At 40.6% G+C, this 21949-nt stretch overlaps 1 protein-coding gene across 4 annotated transcripts in view; it reads left to right on the plus strand.

The window, feature by feature from the left end:
• The window catches only part of LOC129685762 (nuclear pore complex protein Nup98-Nup96), a gene marked incomplete at its 3' end in the record, with an annotated part of 60565 nt that extends 39290 nt beyond the window's left edge, over positions 1-21275 (plus strand). For all 4 annotated transcript variants that reach the window (XM_055619264.1, XM_055619266.1, XM_055619265.1 and 1 more), the window contains 10 exon segments: positions 700-813; positions 1477-1615; positions 6494-6671; positions 8477-8641; positions 14451-14633; positions 15275-15428; positions 16391-16820; positions 18366-18595; positions 19847-20113; positions 21118-21275. In XM_055619264.1, coding sequence (XP_055475239.1) covers positions 700-813; positions 1477-1615; positions 6494-6671; positions 8477-8641; positions 14451-14633; positions 15275-15428; positions 16391-16820; positions 18366-18595; positions 19847-20113; positions 21118-21275 — 2018 coding nt within the window.
• Between the last annotated feature and the right edge of the window lie 674 nt (positions 21276-21949).

Here is a 21949-nt window from a genome sequence, read left to right on the forward strand (position 1 = left end):
CAGCAGGTCAGGTCACATCTTTTATCATGTACATCCAGCAGGTCAGGTCACATCTTTTTTAATACTTCTGAGATAGCTTAATTAGAATGATGTGGTCAGAAGAGCCTGCTCCTAAAACCTTAGAGCCTGTCCTGTCTACCTAACTGTGAATTCCAGTTGGTCGCTTATTAGGAAGACCTGGCCATAGTGTATCGTACGGGCACTCGGGAGGCAGAGGCAGGCAGGTCTTTGCGCGTTTGAGCCAGCCTGGCCTACAGAGTGAGTCCAGGCAGCCAAGGCTACATAGGGAAATCTCAAAAAAAAAGAAGAGGGCTCTATGGTAAATAAAATCTACAAATTTTAGGTTAAGCAAAGTTAGGTAGACTTCATTAAAGTTAAAATGTTTTTGTTTTTATATTTGGGGTGTGGAGTCAGGGTCTTACTTATGCTTTCCCCGCACTTAGAGAGAGCCTTCTGCCTCTGCACCCCAAGCTTAGTGCTCAGTAGGTAGAGGCAAGAGACCCAGAAGCTCAAGGTCTTATACCTTCGTAGTAAATTTAGGACCAGACTGATGCAGGAGAACCTTTCTCAACAAAAATCAAAGCAAAAAAAACCAGTTTGTTTCATAGAAAAAACAAATATATATGAAGGTAAAATGAGTACTGCTGAGAACTGTTGTACCCAAGGATAATCACAATCTTTTTTTCCTTTTGTTCATAGGCATTGTTCTCACAAAAGTTGGTTACTATACTATTCCATCCATGGATGACCTTGCTAAAATTACCAATGAAAAGGGAGAATGCATTGTTTCTGACTTTACCATTGGTCGTAAAGGTAAGAGTGTGTGGAGGGGTACAGTAACTCAGAGATTGCACATTGCTTATAATGAAGGGTACTCCTGATTTTAGGGTGTTTTTTCCTGTATTTGGAATAATAGAAACATTGACAAGTAACAAAGCACAGCAGACTAGAGACATGTAGAATTTGGGCCTTAGACAGACCTATTTGGGTCTGGTACTCTCTTATCTCATTATACTCTCTCATAATTACTGAAACTTGAAGGTATACTAAGTTTGATTAATACTTTGGTTTGATTTCATTCTATTAAATTGTTAGATTTTTTTTTAATAAACTTAACTTTGTGATGCTGTATTTTACATGGGCTCAGGTATTTTAATTTACGTAGCAGACTGGGAACCAAGTTGTTCACAGAGAGCAGCCCTGCAGATACTTGGGCACATTTGAAGAGAGTAGAAATGTAAGCTAGAGGTGTTACCATCTGATACAATGTAATGCCATTCCTCTTCCCCGTTCTTGCCATATTTAGGAGGCAGGACTTCTAATTCTTGACTGCTAAAAGGAATTCCATGAATTTCTGGAAGGTTTAAAATACTGATATTAGAGGTTGCATCCTCGTCCTTGCTAATCACTACAGATTAAAAGAGGCCTTTGCTCCTTCATGAAGGCTCTATTTTAACCATTTGCTCTGAATTTTAGGGTATGGCTCAATCTATTTTGAAGGAGATGTTAATTTGACAAATCTTAATTTGGATGATATTGTGCATATCCGAAGGAAAGAAGTTATTGTCTACGTAGACGATAACCAGAAGCCACCTGTGGGTGAAGGGCTAAATAGGTATGGATTTATTTACATATAGAAAATACCCAGCTAATTGGAATTTTTCTCTGTTAACCCTGTGGCTGTAAGATATATTACTGTTTGTCTACTTTTATTTGAAAGTGTAAGTGGTAACGATGCACTGTGACTTTAGGGCTTGTTGTTAGCTGTTCTCTAGTGGTGACATGTCCAGGTGCTAATTTCAGAAACTTCAATGCTGGGCATTTTCTCTTGCCATTGTTCAGTTTTGCTTTTCAGAGCTAGGGATTAAACCAGGGCCTCATACGTGTTTAAAATCAATCTACCATTGAGTGCCAGCTCCAGAGCGGGGTTTTGTTTTTCTGTTTCCTCTTGTTTCTCTTGTGCTGCTGGCATATTTAACATTTTTAGTTTAAAACTTAACTTTTGTTTTAGGCATTTTATTGCCATGTGTTTCTTGAGGTGGGTTGGAGGGTGGACAAGGTCTCACACTGTAGCCCCCATATGCCTTGGACCCTAGCCTGGCTTGATTCGTGGCAGTACTGCTTCAGCCTCCAGAGTGCTGTAATTACAGTCGTGTACCACTGTGTCCATCCTTCTCTGAATGACTTAGAGCTTTGGGTGGTTGCATTCACATTTGCACAACTCCAGTACAGACCTTGTTTGGAGGTGGGAGTCGAGGGGAAGGCTGGAGAGATGGCTCAGTGTTAAGCACTCGCTGCTCTTAGAGGACCTGGATTCGTGTTCCCAGCAACACACGACTGTTTGTAGCTCTCTGGTCCTAGGAGATTCCAATCTCTTCTGGCCTCTGGACACCAGATACATACATGGAATACAATACGTACATACATACATATATCACACTCAATGGAGTACATGCATGCATACATGCAAAATACCCTACACATAAAATAATATTTAAAAATGATTGACAGTGTGATCATGAAATATTTTACATCTTTGTTCATGGGTTGTATTTAATTGTTGACAGTTCAAAGTGTGGCATGTGCCTATGTGGAATTACTCCATTACCAACGAAGGTAATTCGGAATCAAAGTTCCTAAAGCTAGCCTAGATTTTATGATTTGCATTCTGCTTGGGTCTGTATAACAGGTACCTGTCTCCAAAAACCAGAACTAGAAAATGGAAGGAAATTCTGAGGCATTTAGCCTGGATGAACCTTGACGTTATACTAAGTGAAATAAACAATCACAAGAAGATAGTGTATTTTTCTACTCACAGTTGAGTAAGTCAGATTGATAGAAATGAAGTAGAATGATGGTGACAAAGAGCTACAGCGAAAGAGAAATGGGGAATTAGTGATACATTAATTTTCCATTGCCAGTAACACAATTCACAGATTGAGTGAGTCATCAGTAAAGGACACTTGTTTGGAGGGTCCAAGGTCAAGCAGCTACATTTGTTGATGGTATTTTTGCCAGTCCCGAGGAAGTATAGGGTACCACATGTCAGGAGACAGGAAGTACAGGTATAAATGTGTAACTAACTGCCTGCTTCTGTCCTTAAAAAGCCAGTGGGATTCAGTTATGAGGGCTCCACTGTAGTGATTCTTTCTAGTCCAAATTTCTTCCCAAAAGTACAAGTGTGCATTGTTTTACTGCTTCACAATGAGGATTTTATTTTAGCACATGAAGCTTAGGGAGTGCACACATCATGTTCAAACCGTAGCAAATGGACAGAGTTTCAGATTTACAGGAGTCTCGTGGAGAAAGATTATACGACAGTATTAATACTTTTTTAACGTAACTTTTATTACCATGACAGGACTAGGATAGAGTGTCCAGTAAAATGAGACAGAGTCTGAGTCGGTTTAGTGGTTAAAGGTAGCCTGCTGCTAAGTCTGATTACCCTAAATTCAGTCCTTGGGACCTGCCTTGTGAAATGAGAGGGGACAAACTCATACAAGTCGTCCTCTGACCTGAACATGAACACCATGGTGCCTTTGCACGTGCATGCTTACACACACACACACACACACACACACACACACAGACGAACATTATTTCATGGTTGTTTTAAAGCAGAACAGAGGGCCAGGTGTAGAACATGTGCTTAGCTTGTGTGAGGCCCTGCATTTCATCTCCAGCACTACTTTTGGCTTCTGCTTCTTTGGCAGGATGGCTTTGGCCCTGCCCAAAAGTGATTTTTCTTAACAGTACTGAACTAACTGGCCACCGTAAAGTAGTCTACATAACCATATGCAAACCCCTGTCCTGGGTGGAAGCCATGCTGTTGATAGAAGATGCATTATGACTGCTACATCATTTTCACTGCTATTTTTAGCATGCGCAACACCTATAAACAAAATGATAAGTGATTAAAAGCTAATCAAGTATTGTTTTTGTTTCTTGTGGACTCAAGATGGTCATCTAGGCAGGCTGGAGTACGCTGCATCTCCAGCCCAGTAGCTGTTACACTGGTTGTTATTCCGGGTGTGACATATCTGGGACATGCAAGGCAGACTATGAATAACTGATAGCACTGTTACACTTGAGATGAATGCAGTCTGACTCTAGAACTAGTTAGTTAGACAGAAGTGACACTTTGTTCTTAACTTCTTAAGTATTTAGTGCAGTCTGACTCTAGAACTAGTTAGATAGAAGTGATGCTTTGTTCTTAACTTCTTAAGTATTTAGTGGAGTCTGACTCTAGAACTAGTTAGTTAGATAGAAGTGATGCTTTGTTCTTAACTTCTTAAGTATTTAGGAGACAAAACTCATTTTTTTAATATTATTTTTAACTATGTAGCTGTGTGTGCTTTTGAGTTTGTGCATGTATACTCATGTGAATGCATGTCCCTGAGGAGGCAAGAGGCATTGCATCCCTCTGGATCTGGAGTTACAGGCAGTTGTGAGCTGCTCCATGTGGATGCTGGGAGCCTTAAAAATTGTTTTATTTTTAAATTGTTATGTGTGGGGGTGTTTTAGCCATGCATACGTCTGTACACTACACTCTTGCCTGGTGTTCTCAGGTTAGAAGAGGGGGAGAGATCCCTGGAACTGAAATTACAAACCATTTTAAGGTACCATGTGAGGGCTGAGAAGCAAACCCAGGTCCTCTGGAATAGTAGCCAGTGCTCTTAACCATTACACCCCCTCTTTTTTTTTTTAAGCCCCTGCAGTTTGCATTCTTAATTATTGAGCCATTTCCAACTCTAAGACTCAAGTTTTGAAATACCTGCAGAATACTTCTAAGAAATTGCTTCCTCTTGTTGCTGTTAATTTAGTTTTGTTTGTTTAAATTTATTTTTATTTTATGTGTATGAATGTTTTGACTACATATATGTCTTTGTACCATATGCATGCAGTGCCCCAAGAATGGTTTCTGGATACCCTGAAACTAAAATTACAGATGGTTATGAGATGACATCTGGGTTCCAAGAACTGAACCCAAGTCTTTTGTAAGAGTGGCCCTTTTCTCCTTGGCTGTCTGAAGGCAAGATGGGTCACCAGCAGCTCACAGGAGTCACCCTCAGAAGTTTGGCCAGGGTTCTTGCTCCTCCCTGGTCTATTCTAACTGCCACGGTCTGATCCAGAAATATAGGCTGAATATGTGACTTCAGTGTTTCTGTCAGTACTCAAAGGAAATAGGCTTCGTTAATTGGACTAATGGATTATTCAAGACTGTCTACCCAGTGTACATAAAGAATAAAAAAGTGAAGCCCTTCAAATAAATAAATAAATAAATGAATGAATGAATGAATGAATGAATAAATAAGAGTAGCCAGTGATCTTAACCATTGAGCCATCTTCAGCCTCCCTCTCCCCCTTGGTTTGTTTGTTTGTTTCTTTGTTGAAGTGGTGTCTCACTCTGTAACCCAGGCTGACCCTGAACTTGCTTTGTGGACGAGACTGGCCTCTGCAGACTGGCCTCTGCATCATCTCTCCTGAGTGCTGGAATCACAGGGCATAAACGTCCACACCCAGCCTCAGACCTATCTTTGCTATTGACAGTGGTGTTAGTTGGATCTCTAGTAAGTCTTGTTTAGTTTTGTTGTTGTTTTTGTTTGGTTTTGGTTTTGGTATTTTTGAGATGGGGTTTCTCTGTGTAGCCTTGGCTGTCCTAGACTCACTTTGTAGACCAGGCTGGCCTTGAACTCACAGAGAGCCATCTGCCTTGGCCTCCCCTGTGCTAGGGTTAATGACATGGGCCACTATGCCTAGCTACGTATATGTTACTGCCAAAAGTGGTGTCTCTGTTTTCGTTCTCGTATCCAGATTTTCATTCAGTCAGGTATCATGCAGAGTGCTGGGATTTCATTGTGCTGTTTTTATACAAATTATTTCTTGCTCACACTGCCTTCTTGCTGGTTTCTATCCTTTCTTCTGTTTTCATGTTACATGAATTCTTTTGTCTTCTGTTTTTCTCTTCTCCCTTAAGATTCTTCCTCTCCTATTGTGGTCCCCTTTTTAGTTTCATGACCTATGTACTCTGTGTGCCTGCCTATGTGCATACATGTATTAAATTGAGATTCTGTATATGAGAGAAAACATGGAATATTTGTCTTTGAGTTTGGCTTATGTTGCGTTACGTTAATATAATGATCTCTGTTTCCTATAAGTGTCATGATTTTTTTTTTTTTTTTTTTTTTTTTACTGTTGAAAAAAAAATGTGTATATACCACTTCTTTTATCTGTTCATCCAATGGTGAATAGATAAATTGATAAATCTAGGTTGTACCATATCTTGGCCATTGTGAACAGTATAGCAATAAACAAATGTGGAAGTACCTTTGTATGCTTGGGGGTTCTTCAAATATATAACGAGGGCTAGGGTGGCTGGGTCACAATTGTAGCTGCCCATTAGTCTTTCAGAGAAAGACTCTAGCTTCCATAATGGCTACATTTCTGTTTATAAGTATAACGTATTTACATTTTACCTGTTTATAATTTATAGGAAGGCTGAAGTTACGTTGGATGGAGTTTGGCCAACAGATAAAACATCCCGGTGTTTAATAAAGAGTCCAGATCGACTTGCTGATATCAACTATGAGGGGAGATTGGAAGCAGTCTCAAGGAAGCAGGGGGCCCAGTTCAAGGAGTACCGGCCTGAAACTGGTTCTTGGGTGTTTAAGGTATAGTTAATTAACTCAGTTCTAATGTTTGGAGTCACGAAATGAACTTATCAGAAATCTTTGTCTTCCTTAAAAGTTGATGTAATGGTGCCGTCAATGTCAGGTATCTTCCTCTGTTGCTCTTCTTTTTATTCATGCATTTATTTATGTTTGAGGCATAGTTTCACTATGTAACCATGCCTGACTTGCAGCTTATTTTGTAGAATAGGCTGTCCATGAACTCAGAGAACTGCCTGAGAGAACTCATAATGTTGGCATTAAAAGGCCTACTATACCTAGTTCAGCTTACTGTCTGCAATACTCTCTCACTGAATCTGGAGGTCCCTAATTCAGCTGGCTACCTAGCTCCAAGAACCCAAAACTGCCCCTGCCTCTCCAGTGCTGGGATTATAGTTATTATAGTTTTGGTGGCCTTGCCCATCTTCTTCTTGTTTTTTTTTTTTGGGGGGGAGGGGTCTGAACTCAGGTACTCATGATTACATGGCAGACACTTAACCAAATGAGGCAGCTCCCTAGCTGTTTGTGTTCGTGTGCAAATGTGTGGGTACAGAAATGTCACAGGGATGTTAAAAGACAACCTAGGGGAGGTTGGTTCTCTGTACCATGTGAGTCCGGGAGATCAAAACCTGTCTTACGGACCCTGACTGTCATTTTTTTTTTCTTTCAAATACTTTGGAAAATGTCATGGTCGGCTGCTTACTTATTCTGAATAATCTTACCCAATAGTTTCTTCTTCTAGGTTGGTTGATGATTTAGCTGGTTGAAGGCTCTGTGTAGGTAGCAAACAGGTAGTATATGTCAGAACTCATGGGTGATTGGATTTTATGTATTTTTTGTTTTATTTATGCATATGAGTGCTCTGCCTTCCTATATGTCTACACAACAGAAGAGGTCATCAGATCTCAGTATAGATGGTAATGAGCAGCCATGTGGTTGCTGGGAATTGAACTCAGGACCTCTGGAAGAACAGCCAGTGCTCTTGACCACTGAGCCATTGCTCCAGCCGCCAATTTTTTTTTTTTTTCTTTATTTTTGCTATCTTATGTAGGTGAGTGTTTTCCATGCACATCTGTGAACCACATGAATGCCTAGTACCCAAGGAGGTGGTGAACCTCCATGTGGTTGCTGGGAATCAAACACAGGTCCTTTGTGACTACAAGTGCTCTTAACCACTGAGCCAGCTCTTCAGGCCTGAATGATTGCATTTTAAGGATGAATGATGGATATGGGTAGGGGGAGAGAGATAGATTTTAAGTATGGATGAATGAGTGAATATTTTATATAAATATATTTTTTATTTTCAAGACAGCGTTTCTCTGTTATGCTCTGGCTGTCCTGGAACTCACTTTGTAGACCTGGCTGGCCTTGAATCTCCCATGTCTCTGCCTCCTTTCTGGTGGGACTCACATTGTGTCACCATGCCCAGCTTATTGTAATATAGTTTATATTGCATATGTTCATCGAATTTTGAGCAACTATTATGTGGACTGAATGATGTCAAAATCATTGTACTGACCTTTACTTAACATTTTCTTTTAGTTTAATCATTTGAAATTTAGTTATTTATTTATTTGTTTGTTTTTGTGTGCTATGCTTTGGAAGCCAGAATAGGGCATTGGGTTCCTTGGAACTAGAGTTGTAGACAGTTATGAGCTGCCATGTGGCTTCTCCTAGAAGAACAGCCAGTACTTCTGGGCTATCTCTCCCCTGCTTTGACTATTTTAATATCTCTCCCTTTGTCTTTTTTCAAAGGTAAATAATCACTGTTAAAAGTTGACTTTTTTGCTGGCTTTCTTTTTTCTTAGGTCTCCCATTTTTCTAAATATGGCCTTCAGGATTCTGATGAAGAGGAGGAGGAGCACCCACCCAAAACTACTTCAAAGAAGTTGAAGACTGCCCCTTTACCCCCTGCAGGCCAGGCAGCCACTTTCCAGATGACTCTTAATGGCAAACCTGCACCTCCACCTCAGGTAGAGAAGGGCAGTGAATGTGAATGGAGCTGTGATAAAGAAGCCAAAGCAGTCATGTAGCTTTGCAGCTGTGCAACCCTTGGAACTAAGTACAAGGGAGGGCACAGTGGTGCAGGCTGCTATTTTTTACTCAAGATTGAAAGAATTCTCTTTTTGGATCATTCTACAGATTGTAATTTTCCATTTCTCTCATTTGGACTTGTAATTTTTTGATCATTGATCGCCTTGAGATAGCATTTTGCTTGTGTAGGGTTGATACAAAGTAAATCATTCTTTTATTGATTTCATGATGTACAGTCTGATCTTGTTATTTTACCTCCATCACTTTTTAAAAGCCAGATTAGCTTTCTGCAAGAGTTTAATTCCATTTTCTCAAGTTGTTTGCTTATACTTCAGGTAAACCTATAATGCTGTATTTTAATAATCTTTGTGAAAATACATAATTTTTAAAAGCAAGTAAATTATTTAGCTTGGAAAGAATAGGGACCGCATTGTTTATTACAATTATTTATGTATTATACTTTTTCAGTATTGTTAAACCAACATAAACCTTTTGTCCTTAATGGGGAGAGGCTTGTAAATTAAATATCAGGTTGTTTCTTTAAATGACTACTGCTAAAGAGATTGACTTTAATTTGGATATTGTTTATATTCAATCAAGTTAAAGCGATATTTTTAACTAACATACTCCTTCAAAGAAGAGTTGTTTATGGGACTTTGTAACACCCTCTACCTCTCAGCTGCTAAAAGCAGGACCTTTGGGATTTTCCATGCTATAATTCCTTTGGCTGCTTAAATGTGTGATTTTATGGTTTATTAAATAACTTCTGGGGAGGCACTTCCTGGAGAATCGTGTATGTTGATGTTTGTGTTACAGGGTGGAAGGGGGGGTATGATAAATGTGGAAGTTGGAACGTTTGACTTAAAAGTTTCATATTCACTGCTAATAAATCTGTAAGTGACTTAGGCAGAAGAAGTCAGATACCTAAGTTTGAGGCTGCCCAGATCTACATAGAAAGTTTCAGGCCTGCTTGAGCTACCTAGCCCAGATTATTCTTTCCAGTGGTCTTTCCCCTCCCCCCCAGTCTTTTCTGAGAGCAAAATCATGGTCTCTTTTTCCCTGTTGGTAAAAATGTAAAGTGTTAAAGATATCGATGGACTTGGGGAGGCAGAGGCAGGTGGATCTCTGTGAGTTCAAGGCCAGCCTGGTCTACAAAGTGAGTCTAGGACAGCCAGGGCTACACAGAGAAACCCAGAACAAATTTTTGTGATACTGGATTTGATATTGGCAGTTGATAGTCAGCTTTAATCACCAGAACCAAACACTTATTAAAAAAATCTAAATTCCTGACAGTTTTGTAGGCAAGAGCTAATTGAAAACAGAGAGCATAAGATACCTCAAAACAGGCTGTAGCCAAGAGAGCTCTGGTAAGGACTCAAATTGGACAAATAGAACACAGTGAGTAGGGTACTCAACTGTGTGGTTTCAAGAAGTTAATGGATGGTGAGCAGAAGTGAGAAATACGTGTTTACGTGAATTGTGAAGACTTTGTTTTTGTTAGACAGCAACACTGGACAGACAGCACTCTGGAGCGTTCCTTCCTGTTCCCTGGTGACTTTTGAGGGAGATAGAAATTGCCAGTGGCTGAATTAATTGTTAGTATTAGTTGCAAAGATCCTTTGCTTTTCTTGGCACAGGTAAACTACCTGAACTATCTGAATGAACTGAGAACAGCTCATTCTTTTCATTCTTGAGCCAAAGTTTTTATTACACTACTTGGTTCTTGGAGAGGCTAATTTCCGTAAGGTGTTATGATATCTGACGGAGGAAACACACACACACAGTATATCAAAGACTGCAACGAAAAAGAATATTAGAAAAAAAGACAGAAGGTTGTCATATCTTGAGCTGTTTAGAAAAGTTTGTATTTTACTTTAAAGGTCACATTTATACAGCACAGCTTTTTGCCCAGTAGTCTTAGTTTCCTGTTTTCAGATGGTCCATAAGCCTTGCCTTTGCCCAAAAAAGCAGGTGTGACTAAACAACCAGACCACATTTTTGTATGATCTTCGGTAGCTTTTAGGCAAGAAAAAAAAATGTTACACATAATCTTCCATTGCAGGTAAATTAAAGCTACTATGGGAAATACTTTTTCTGTAATTTTATTAGTTTCAAGCACCTAGTTTGAGATTTCATTTCTGGCTGATTGCATCAATAATCTGGAGAGCTTGTCTTCCTAGATCAGCTATCACTTCAGTTCTATGTATATTGGGTTCCCATATACTGAATCTTTAATAATGCTCCGCAGCTGAAGGAGATGTATGGGTTGGTTTTGAAACTAAGACATGAAACCTTTGACACTCAGGTAGGTGTAGATGTAGCTTTTATCCCAGCCTTGTGGTTGAAATAAATCTGAATTCATTAACAATAAGTCAAGATAGTTAGCATATACAGAATCCTCATGTTCAGTCAGTAAATTCATTCAAAGAAATGTAAAAAAAAACAATTAAGAGTGAGTATTTTGTCTGCATGTGTATATGTGTGCCCGTTGCGTTCCTGGTGCCTATTCAAGTTAGAAGAAAGCATCATATCGCCTGAAACTTGTGTTTTGTAAGGGTGTGAGCTACCATTTGGATACTGGAAAACAAGCCTGGGGTCTTCTGCAAGAGCAGCGAGTGCTCTTAACTGCTTAGCCATCTCTCTAACCCAATTTTAAAAGTTATTGTTGTTGTTGTTGTTGTTGTTGGGTTTGTTTTTTGTGGGGTTTTTTTTGTTTTTGTTTTTCAGGAAAAAAGATATCAAGATTTAGGAGATAAGATTTGTATATGCTGTGACTTGAAATAAAAAGACACTATTCTAAATTGACCCAGTTATTAACACACTATGTGTGTTTGTATGTATGTTTGTGTGTTTAATTATATAGCCACAATTTTATTTCAGATATTATTAGGCATGTTGATTTTCTTAATTTAAATATAATTAAGCCTTACCACTCATGCAGAATATCCATTAGTGTATATGTACAAAACATGAGCCTTTGAAACTCATGTGTAATTTTTTTTTTAAGAGAACACAGAATTGTCAGCTAGTTTTCTCACAACAAAACTGCATGAAAATATTCTTTACAGTTAGACAAGTTGGAGGTAATCAACAGTAGTAGTCATATTGAAGTAAAATAATTAGATGAAAGGATAATATGAACTATAGAAAAATCTGGTCTTGGTCCAGGCCAGTAGTCGCACATGCCTTTACCCCTAGCAGGTGGGAGGCAGAGGCAGCCTCTTTGAGTTTGAGGCCTGGTCTACAGAGTGAGTTCCAAGGCAGCCAAGGCTTCACAGGGAAACCCTGTTTTGGGGGGGAAAAAAATCTAGTCTTGAAGTAGTAATTTATTATTTTATTATTATTATTTTAAGAAGACCTTAAAAGGCTGAGAATGGTGGTGCCCACCTTTAATCCCAGAACTCAGGAGGCAGAGGTAGGAGGACTTCTGTGAGTTCCAGGACAGCCAGGTTCTGTTACATAGAGAAACCCCCTTTTGGAAAACAAAACAAGACACCTTGAGTTATCCCACCTTCCCTTCAGAATTAAGAGAGTTCATATTTGAAAGCACTGACAGTGTTAATTGACAGTAGATAATTTTGATGTGAAAAATAAACCTTACTTGAATCAAGAAAGGTTTTCAATTATGAACTCTACCCTTGGTTTTTCAGATTCTCATTTTATAGATACTTTCTGTAGTAATATTTATAATGCATTGTGCCTCTATTTAGAAAGAAGCAAGATATATCCTGTCTTCAAGAGATTGCACTGTAGAAAAGGGTATTAAGATGATGCCTATTCAACTTTTTCCAATAAACACCTTTCGTTCCCACAGACCTCTCAGGAACTCGTTTTTTCCTCACTCATCCTCAGTTTACAGCTTTTTTATTGTTCTGACTTCTGAAAACTGGCCTTTAAGAAGTGTCTGGCCTGCTAAGATTTCTTTTTGTTGAAATTTCTTAGCTAATATTTTAGTGTCGTCTAACTGTAATGCCTCAGCACTGGGGAGGCTGAGACAGCAGAATGTGTTCAAGGACAGCAAGGCATTACTGGTGAGGCACTGTCTCCAAGGTAAATAAAGGTGCAAAACTATTTAAGTATTTTTATTTATAGATGTTTTGCCTGCTTCTGTGTCTGTGCACCTTTTGTGTGCATTACCCTTAGAGGCCAGAAAGGGACATTGGATCTCTTGGGGCTTGATTTATAGGCCATTGTTAGGTTCCATGTGGGTGCTGGGAATCAAACCTGAGCCCTCTGTGAGATCCGCTAGTGCTATTGCCAGCCCCTGAAAACCTTATTTTTTTAAGTGGCTTGAAACCCTGTCTTAAAAAGACTTACTATATAACAGCATCCATTTAAAAGGTAGCATAAAATAGGAAACTTAAACACTCAAGAAAAATCAGCCATTGTGCAGGATGATATATAAAAATTATAGCTTGATAAAAATGGTTGATAGTGCCTTTTGTTTTATGAGTTGTTACAGTCACTTTTCACACAGTATAGGCTCTAGTGTTGGGCATAATGTAACAAATTTGTATGGAAGATGTTAATTTATAGTGTACTTTGATTTTATAAACATTAGCCTTTTACTGTAGGCGGTGTGTGTACAGGTGTGTAGAAACTGAGGGTTGAAAATGGTGTCAACTTCTATCTGTTCACCTTAGATCTGTGAGGAAAGGCTTTCTCACGGAACCTGGAGCTCACCAATTGGCTAGTGTTGCTGGCCAGCAAGCTGCAGAGAGCCTCCTGTTTGTGCCCATAGTGGCTGACTCAGGCCCTTACACTCAACAGATGGTTCTTACTGAGCCATCTCCTTAGACTGTCAGTAACTCTTTGTCGTGATTAGATCTGTAGGATTGCTTTATAAATGTAAATGTAACTTGATTTTTTTAAAAAAACATAAAAAGGTTATTTCTAGATTGGAATTTTCCTTAATATTGTTGCTTGCTTATCCTTTTAGGGAAATTAAGTGTGGACATTCCATATCTCATATAAAACTGGACATAGAGAACAAAGCTGACTCTAGTCACCCAGATTAAATTCCAGAACTAAAACTATTAACTAGAAACGTATTTATAGCCAGGCAGTGGTGGTTCACACCTTTAATCCCAGTGCTTGGAACGCAGAGGCAGGCAGATCTCTGAGTTCAAGGACAGCCTGGACTACACAGAAAATCTATCCCAAAAAATCAACTGTCTGGAGAGAGCCAGATTCGGATCCCAGCACCCACATAGTAGCTCATAGCCATCTATATCTCCAGGCCTAGGGAATCTTAAGACTGTCTTCCAACCTCTTCTAGCACTGGACACATGAGGGTGCATGTACTTATGTGCAAGCAGAAGAAACTCAGAACAATGGAATCATTTGTGAACTAAGATAGAATTTGGAAGAGTGCCTACCTACCTAACATTCTTTATAATCATGCCTTTTTCCTCTTCCCAATCATTTCCGACCACAAGTCATTGAGAGGGCGGGGTGATCCTGTGCAAATCAGGAATTATAGTTGCTGACAAAGGGAGGTAAGGTGGTGTCTTTGTTTCTAAAGAGACCACTGTTTGACCATTGACTCAGGTACTCAGCTCTGGCTCATGATAATCCCAAAAGGATGGTCCATGAACCATTTTGTTAAATTCTCTTTAACAAACCTGCTTTCATCTCTTAGAACATGCAGAGTATGGTATTTCTGTATGCATTCATAGTGAAGTTAATGTGGTCACCGTTACTTCGTTTGGCTCTTTACTCTTGCGTCTCTGTTTTTGCTATCTATAGAGCCAGAGCCCAGAAGTGGAGCAGTTAGGACGAGTTGTGGAGCTGGACAGTGACATGGTGGACATCACTCAGGAGCCACTTGCGGACTCTGTGTTGGAAGAGAGTGCGCCTGAGGACCAGGAGCCTGTGTCAGCCTCAACACACATTGCATCTTCGCTGGGCATTAACCCGCATGTTCTACAGGTGAAGCCCTGCCGTGGCTGAGCTGCACTAATATTTAATCTCTTGTAAAACATCACAGCTCTGCTTTGGTCATTCACTCAAGAGTTCAGTATAAAGGGAAAGGAAAAAGAAGTAAGCCAGTGTCACAGGCCTCGTTTTCCTGGCCAGCAAGGAACCCTTACGTGGATAGTGAGAAGGCGGTCTCTGTGTAGACCAGTTTTCTCAGCCAAGCTTCATAACTGCGCTGCCCTGACTTGAAACAAGTCATTAGTAACTACTAGCAGTGTTTGCCTAAATTTCACCTTGTCTACTTTATCGAGTAGTTTTAAGGTTTCAAGCTTAGAAATTTTAGAAACATGGTAATACATGTTTAGTTGCTCTCCCTCTTGCTCTAGTGTCAGCCTTTTTTTTTTTTTTTTTTTTTTTGCCTTTGGCTTAGGTTTGACTTTAAAATCATTTACTTAGCAAATAAATTAATGTGTGCCGGAACACAGTGAATACATGGGAGAGAATCACATGACTTCAGTCTTTCAGACTGAAGTAGTGTGTTGGTCACAAAAATGTTCTTGGCACAGGCTTAAAAGAGACAGTATTTTTTGGTTTGTATAAACTGCATTTTTTTTTATGGTTTTTTTTGTTTGTGGGAAATACTCATTCCATAGATCATGAAAGCGTCACTGCTTGTTGATGAAGAAGATGTAGATGCCATGGACCAGCGCTTCAGTCACTTCCCTTCCAAAGGAGATACTGTACAAGAAATCTGCTCTCCTAGACTCCCCATCTCAGCCTCCCACTCAGCAAAGTCCCGCTCCATAGGTACAGTATAAAGCGTGCTGTTTGCCAGAAAACTGTCAAAGTTACATCTGCCCCCGCTCCCAGGCAAGACAGGCTTCCGCTGTGGAGCCTTTGGCTGTCCTGAACCCGCTTTGTAGACCAGGCTGGCCTTAAACTCAAGATCCACCTGCCTCTGCCTCCAGAGTGCATGGCTCCTACTTCCACATGTCTTCTTCTAAGCTGAATGGATTTCTTTAGCAGAACCCCTAAAAATTACATGTACAACAATGGGCTTTTATTAAAAAAATTAATGTTGTTATTAACATCATAATCTTCAAGGATTCTTGTTTTTGTTTTTTCTTTATAAAATGATTAAAATTCTGTTTTGATTTTGTAACTGAAAAAGTAATTATTATGGGCTAAGTGGTAGAGAGCTTGTACTACTCCTAAAGAGGATCCAAGTTTAATTCCCAGCACGCACATCAGGCAGCTCACAACCACCTGTAACTCCAGTTCCAAGAGGATTAGAAACCTGGCATCCATAGGCAGCTGCAGTCATGTTGACACACCCACACACATACACGTAATTTAAAGTAAAGCCTATTTTTAAAAGAAAATACTGTGGCGCAATCCATTAATTCCAGCACTAGGAAGGCAGGGGCAGGTGGATCTCTTGAGTTCAAGGCCAAGCCTGGTGTACAAAGTTCCAAGACAGCCAGGGCTACACAGTAAAACCCTACCTGTGGTGGTGGAGCTAATTACTGTGGCCAGGTGTGGTGTACACCTTTCACCCCAACACTCGGGAAGAAGAGTGTGGTGGCTCTCTGGGTTTTATTCTGGCCTGGTCTTCAGAGTGAATTCTGGGTTATAAACTACATAGTGACCATGTCTCAGAAAACAGGTAGCTATTGTAGAATCTGACTGAATATTTTCATCCTTCGTGATTTTTATTGTTATTGAAGAGACAAACCGTGATGCTTACAGTCTTTTCTTCCATGTTTCAGTTGGTGGGTTGCTGCAGTCAAAACTTGCAAGTGGAGCTTTTCTCTCACCAAGTGCCTCCATGCAAGAATGTCGCACTCCCAGAGCATCATCGCTAATGAATGTCCCGTCCACATCCCCCTGGTCTGTTCCTCTGCCCCTGGCCACTGTGTTCACCGTGCCCAGCCCAGCTCCTGAGGTTCAGCTAAAAACCGTGGGAATTCGCAGGCAACCAGGTCTAGTCCCTCTTGAGAAGTCTGTCACATATGGCAAGGGGAAACTCTTGATGGACATGGCCCTGTTCATGGGACGCTCGTTTCGGGTCGGCTGGGGCCCCAACTGGACTCTTGCTAACAGTGGAGAGCAGCTGCACGGCTCTCGTGAACTAGAAAATCATCAGGTCGCTGACTCCATGGAATACGGATTTCTGCCCAATCCAGTAGCTGTTAAATCGTGAGTTCTGTTTTTTGATGCTTCTGGGGAATAGCAACGTTGCAACCAGGAGCTGTTCTGTTACCAGGAAACCTATTGTCAGCACCCTGCTTTTTCATTCTTCCATATACATTTATTAGCCCAGGTCTGAGTATTTCATGTATGTTGTATACACAGTTTCATACATGTTCCTATATAGTCCTTACAGTTAAGTCTTCTAATTGCCAAATGTATTGAGTTTGTACAAAATATGTACAATTTTCTTACGTATTTTTATAATACTAAGAAGTTTGTGTACATTTACTGTATATTAAATGAATATGATTACTAATTTTTGAAGTTGGTTTAGAAAAATAAAATCATCAGTGTCTTGAATCTCAGTTGGCAAAATCCATTCTAAATTTAGTAATCGATTCTAGAGTATGGAATTGTCATATTCTAGAGATTACTAATACCAGTTTTAAAAATTGTGTCAAGGTTGGACTTCGTGCTCATCTGAATTTAGAGCCTGTCCTGCGCATGGTGGCACATACCTCTTATCCCGGCACTCAAGACAGGCAAAAGGGATCACAAGTTGGAGGCTGACCTCAGCTGTACAGCAAGAACCTAGCCTAGAAACTCAAGTGCTGGGGTATATCCTCGTAGATAGACCAGCACTTGCCGAACATGGCAAGACCCTGGCTTGAATCTCTAGCACTTCAATTTAAAGCAGATGCAAACAAAGAAATCATTTAGAATCTGGCCATGTGGAGTGGTGTACACTTGGGAGGTGAAGGCTGGAGAATGGGAAATTTGTGGTTTTTCTTGGCTACATAGCAAGGTTAGGACTATATAAACAGTTCTTACTATTTTAATAGACCTCATAAGTCTTTTTAAGATTTAAGAAGCTGCTGGGTGGTAGTAGCAAACACCTTTAATCCCAGCACTCAAGAGGCAGAAGCGGGTGGATCTCTCTGAGCCGGGCCAGCCTGATCGACAAAGTGAGTTCCAGGACAACCAGGGCTAAAACAGAGAAACCTTCTGTCTTGGTGGGGGGATAAGAAGAAGAAGTTTTAAGACGCTGAGGCTGTAAAAATAACTAAGTGGCTAAGAATATTTCCTATTCTTGCAGAGAACCCAAGTTTGGTTCCCAGCACCCACACTGGGCAGCACACAACCTCCTGTAACTTTCACTCCAGGGTATCTGACACCTACTTCTGGATTCCACAGGCATTATCTGCCCTGACCACAACATGCACATGTGACACTTAACAGAAAAACAAATCCTGAAAAATTATTATACGCATAGAATTAAGCTCTGAGGGCTGTGAATATAGCTCAGTTGGTAGACTGTACAGAATGCACGAAACCCAAGGTTCCATTCCCATCACTTTGGGAAATAGAGGCAGGAAGATGAAAGATTCAATGTGATCCTTCATTACATGTTCAAGACCAGCTACATGAAACCCAAAAAACAAACATTGCAGAGAAACACTTTTTATTCTGTTGGAAGTCAGAAAAGAAACAAAGGTTAGTCGTGGAAATTTTCAGCTGTGTATTTACTGACTCCTCTGTTGTTTCTTCTAGTCTATCTGAATCCCCATTCAAAGTTCATTTGGAAAAACTTGGCTTAAGACAAAAGAAGCTGGATGAAGATCTGCAGTTATACCAGACACCGCTGGAGCTCAAATTAAAACATAGCACTGTCCATGTAGACGAGCTGTGTCCTCTCATTGTCCCCAATCACGGCGTTTCAGTAATTCATGATTATGCAGATTGGGTTAAGAACGCACCCAGAGAGTTACTGGAAGTACAAAGTGAGTATGCGCTATGCTGCTAACCTGTGTGCCATGAGTCAGGTTAATAGTGGTGTGTGTTAGGAGGACATGCTTCCTCCTGGTTATGTGCTTACACATTTCTGCAGCTTACCTGGGACTAGAAAGAAATTAAGTTACCCTTTGTAAATCACTCTTATGCCTTGTAATGTATATATACTTCCTCATAGAACTACAGCTAGTTAAATGCCTTGGATTTTTCTAATTGTATTCCATTTCTTTTCATTTAAATAGTTTTTATATATACAGTGTGCCTGCACAACAGAAGAGGGCATCAGATCTCATTATAGATGGCTGTGACCCACAATGTGGTTGCTGGGAATTGAACTCAGGACCTCTGGAAGAGCAGCCAGTGCTCTTAACCTCTGAACCATATCTCTAGCCTATATTCCTTTTGTTTCAAGATATTTAACTATGTGTTTGTAAATCATCTTTATGGGGGGGGGAGTATTATTCCCCCTCTTAAAATTATATTGACTTAAATGCCTTTAATTGGATTTAAAAAGTAATAGTAGAAACATGGAGAGTAAGTGAAAGGGAGCCCTTTAATAACAGTGCTTGGTGTTCTATATTGGAATTTTGGGTTTCTAACTGTGGTGTCGGATGTGCATTGTTGTTTGCCTTTATCACTATTACTGGCATGTGCTGTGCATGTACGGTGGCATATGTGCCACTCAGATGTCAGAGGTCAGCTTGCGGGACAGCAGCCCCAGCAGTTGCTGTATTTCTACCAGAAGGCAGAAACCAGCCAGCTAAATCAATCCGCTGCTGTTGTCAGGGAGGGAGGTGCAGATGTTAAATGATTCCTAGCACCTACTTAAGGCTTACAACCATCTGTAATTCCAGTTGTGCTTGTTTATGTCTGCTTGTACAGCATGTGTGTGCCTGGAGCCCACAGAGGTTGGAGGAAGACATTAGTTCCCTTGGAACTAACCTCTGTGGGCCCCAGGCACGCACACACATGATGGTGTACAGACAGACATAACACACTCATACACACAGCAGTTTATGGTAGAATTTGATCAAATTGATTTCTTGACCGTCACAGCTAATAGCCATAATTGGGCGGGAATTTCTTTTCCGGGAACATTGGGTTACATTTGTTATGTAGCACACAGAGTGAGCAAATAGACCTTGTACTTGTGCAGCTTACAAGTTGGGAGTAGTGAGCTCACAGTCTTGAAGGAGTGCTTTTGGTAGTACATTATAGCATTGCTTTTTGTGTCTTCTTAGTTGTGAAGCACTGGAGCCTGACATGGACATTATGTGAAGCCCTGTGGGGCCACCTGAAGGAGCTTGACAACCAGCTGGAGGAGCCCACTGAATACATTCAGATTCTGGAGCGCAGAAGAGCTTTTTCCCACTGGCTGTCCCAAACTGCTGCCCCACAAATTGAAGAAGAAGTTTCCTTAACCCGAAGAGACAGTCCCATAGAGGCTGTCTTCAGCTACCTCACGGGCAGTAGGATTAGCGAGGCCTGTTCTCTCGCACAGCAGTCAGGTAGGGATGAGATCCTTTGCTCCACTACCTACTTCCCACAGACTGTCCTTCCACCTTCAGTACAATTTTCCTTCTAACTATATACAAGAAAGATGGTTGGTTCTTCTAGAGACCAAGTCTTGTTCTCCTAAACAATGCTATGGAACCTTAAATACTGTTTATTTAACTAAAATTGTGTTGGACTTGTTATATGCATTTGTAGTAAAATCAGAAAATACAGGTAAGCATAAAACAGTAGGACCAAGTCCGTGAAATTCTGAGACTTAGGCACTGTAAGCATTTCAGTGTGTGATCTGTTATCTTTGTGATATGTAAAATATACTGGAAGGTGTGACACAGGGCAACATACATGTAAACAGCTTAACTTGGTGTCCAAGTTGTCCTCATTAACATAGTGGTGAGTACCCTTGCTTGTCAAAGATAGTTACCTAAAAAAAAAAAAAAAAAAGAGCCAGGCATGGTGGCACACACCTTTAATGTCAGCATTCAGGGAGACAGAGGCAGGCAGATCTCTATGAATTTGAGGCCAGCCTGATCTACTACAGAGTGAGTCCAGGACAGCCAAGGCTGCACAGAGAAACCTTGTCTCAAAACAAAACAAAAAACCCAAACAAACAAACAAACAAAAAAATGATAGCAGCTATAATCAAGTGTTCCTAGCAGTCATTGTTGTTACAGAGTTTGTGTGTAGCCCGCCTACCTTTACCTGTGGAGTGAGTGCTAGGAGGAAAGGCCTGCTCTGCTCCGCCCAGCTGACTTTACCCCATTCTGTGAATGTGTGATACTTGGATAGGGGTTACCAGGGATAGAAAATCTGCTACATGCTGGGTACCCTTTTAGGTTAGGGTCCTTTGCAGATACACTTTTCTTCTGCTCAAGAAGAGAGCATCAGCATTTTAACACGGATATCTCTCCCCCAAAGGCCTGGAAGAGGATAGTAATCTGTGTTTCATCAGGGTGGTGGATCCTTAACCCTCAGCAGAAAACTTGTGTTTCTCTTCTAGGTGACCATCGTCTTGCCCTTCTTCTGTCTCAGTTGGTGGGTAGCCAGTCAGTCCGGGAGCTGCTCACCATGCAGCTAGCCGATTGGCATCAGCTCCAGGCTGACTGCTTCATCCAGGGTGAACGACTGCGCGTGTTTGCCCTGCTGGCTGGGAGACCGGTAATGTCATGCTGATTTTATTGTTAACTACACACTGTTCATAGCTGCCAGTTGGGCCTTGTCTCGAGGTAGAAATATTGTCAGATTAAAACATCAGAGAGCTGCACATGCTGGCATATGCCTTTTGTCCTAGAGACAGAGGCAGGTGGACGGATCTCTAAGAGATCTAGACCAAGTTCAAGGCAAACCTGACCTAGAGAGGTCCTGAACAGCCCAGGCTACGTAAAGAAAGAGAGACATCCCGTCTCAAAAAACTATGTCAGACAAAAAATTTAGCCAAACAGAAAAAATGCCTGTAATGTCAGTGTACAGAGGAACAAGGCAAGAGGATTGCCATGGCTTCAAGACTAGCCTGAGTTACATAGTGAGTACCTAGCCAAGAGTGCATAAGAAGGCCCTGTCTCAACAATTCTTACAGAAAATTTTATTCCATTTGTTTATTTGTGTGTTTGCACACTCGCTCTCAAGAGTATGGGTGTATGTATGAAGACTATGGCACATATATGGAGAACAAAGGATAACTTGCAACAGTTGATTTTCACCTTCTACCGAGGGGACCTTGGGAGTCAAGATCAGGTCTGCAGGATTTACCTATCGAGCCATCTCATGGGCCTAAAAATGCAAAAATAAAGGAATTTAACAGAAACTTTAAAGACGATGACACAGCAGGTAAC

Source organism: Psammomys obesus, unplaced genomic scaffold (genome assembly GCF_907164565.1).
Source record: "Psammomys obesus unplaced genomic scaffold, mPsaObe1.curated_primary_1811, whole genome shotgun sequence".
Taxonomy (NCBI): Eukaryota; Metazoa; Chordata; class Mammalia; order Rodentia; family Muridae; genus Psammomys; species Psammomys obesus.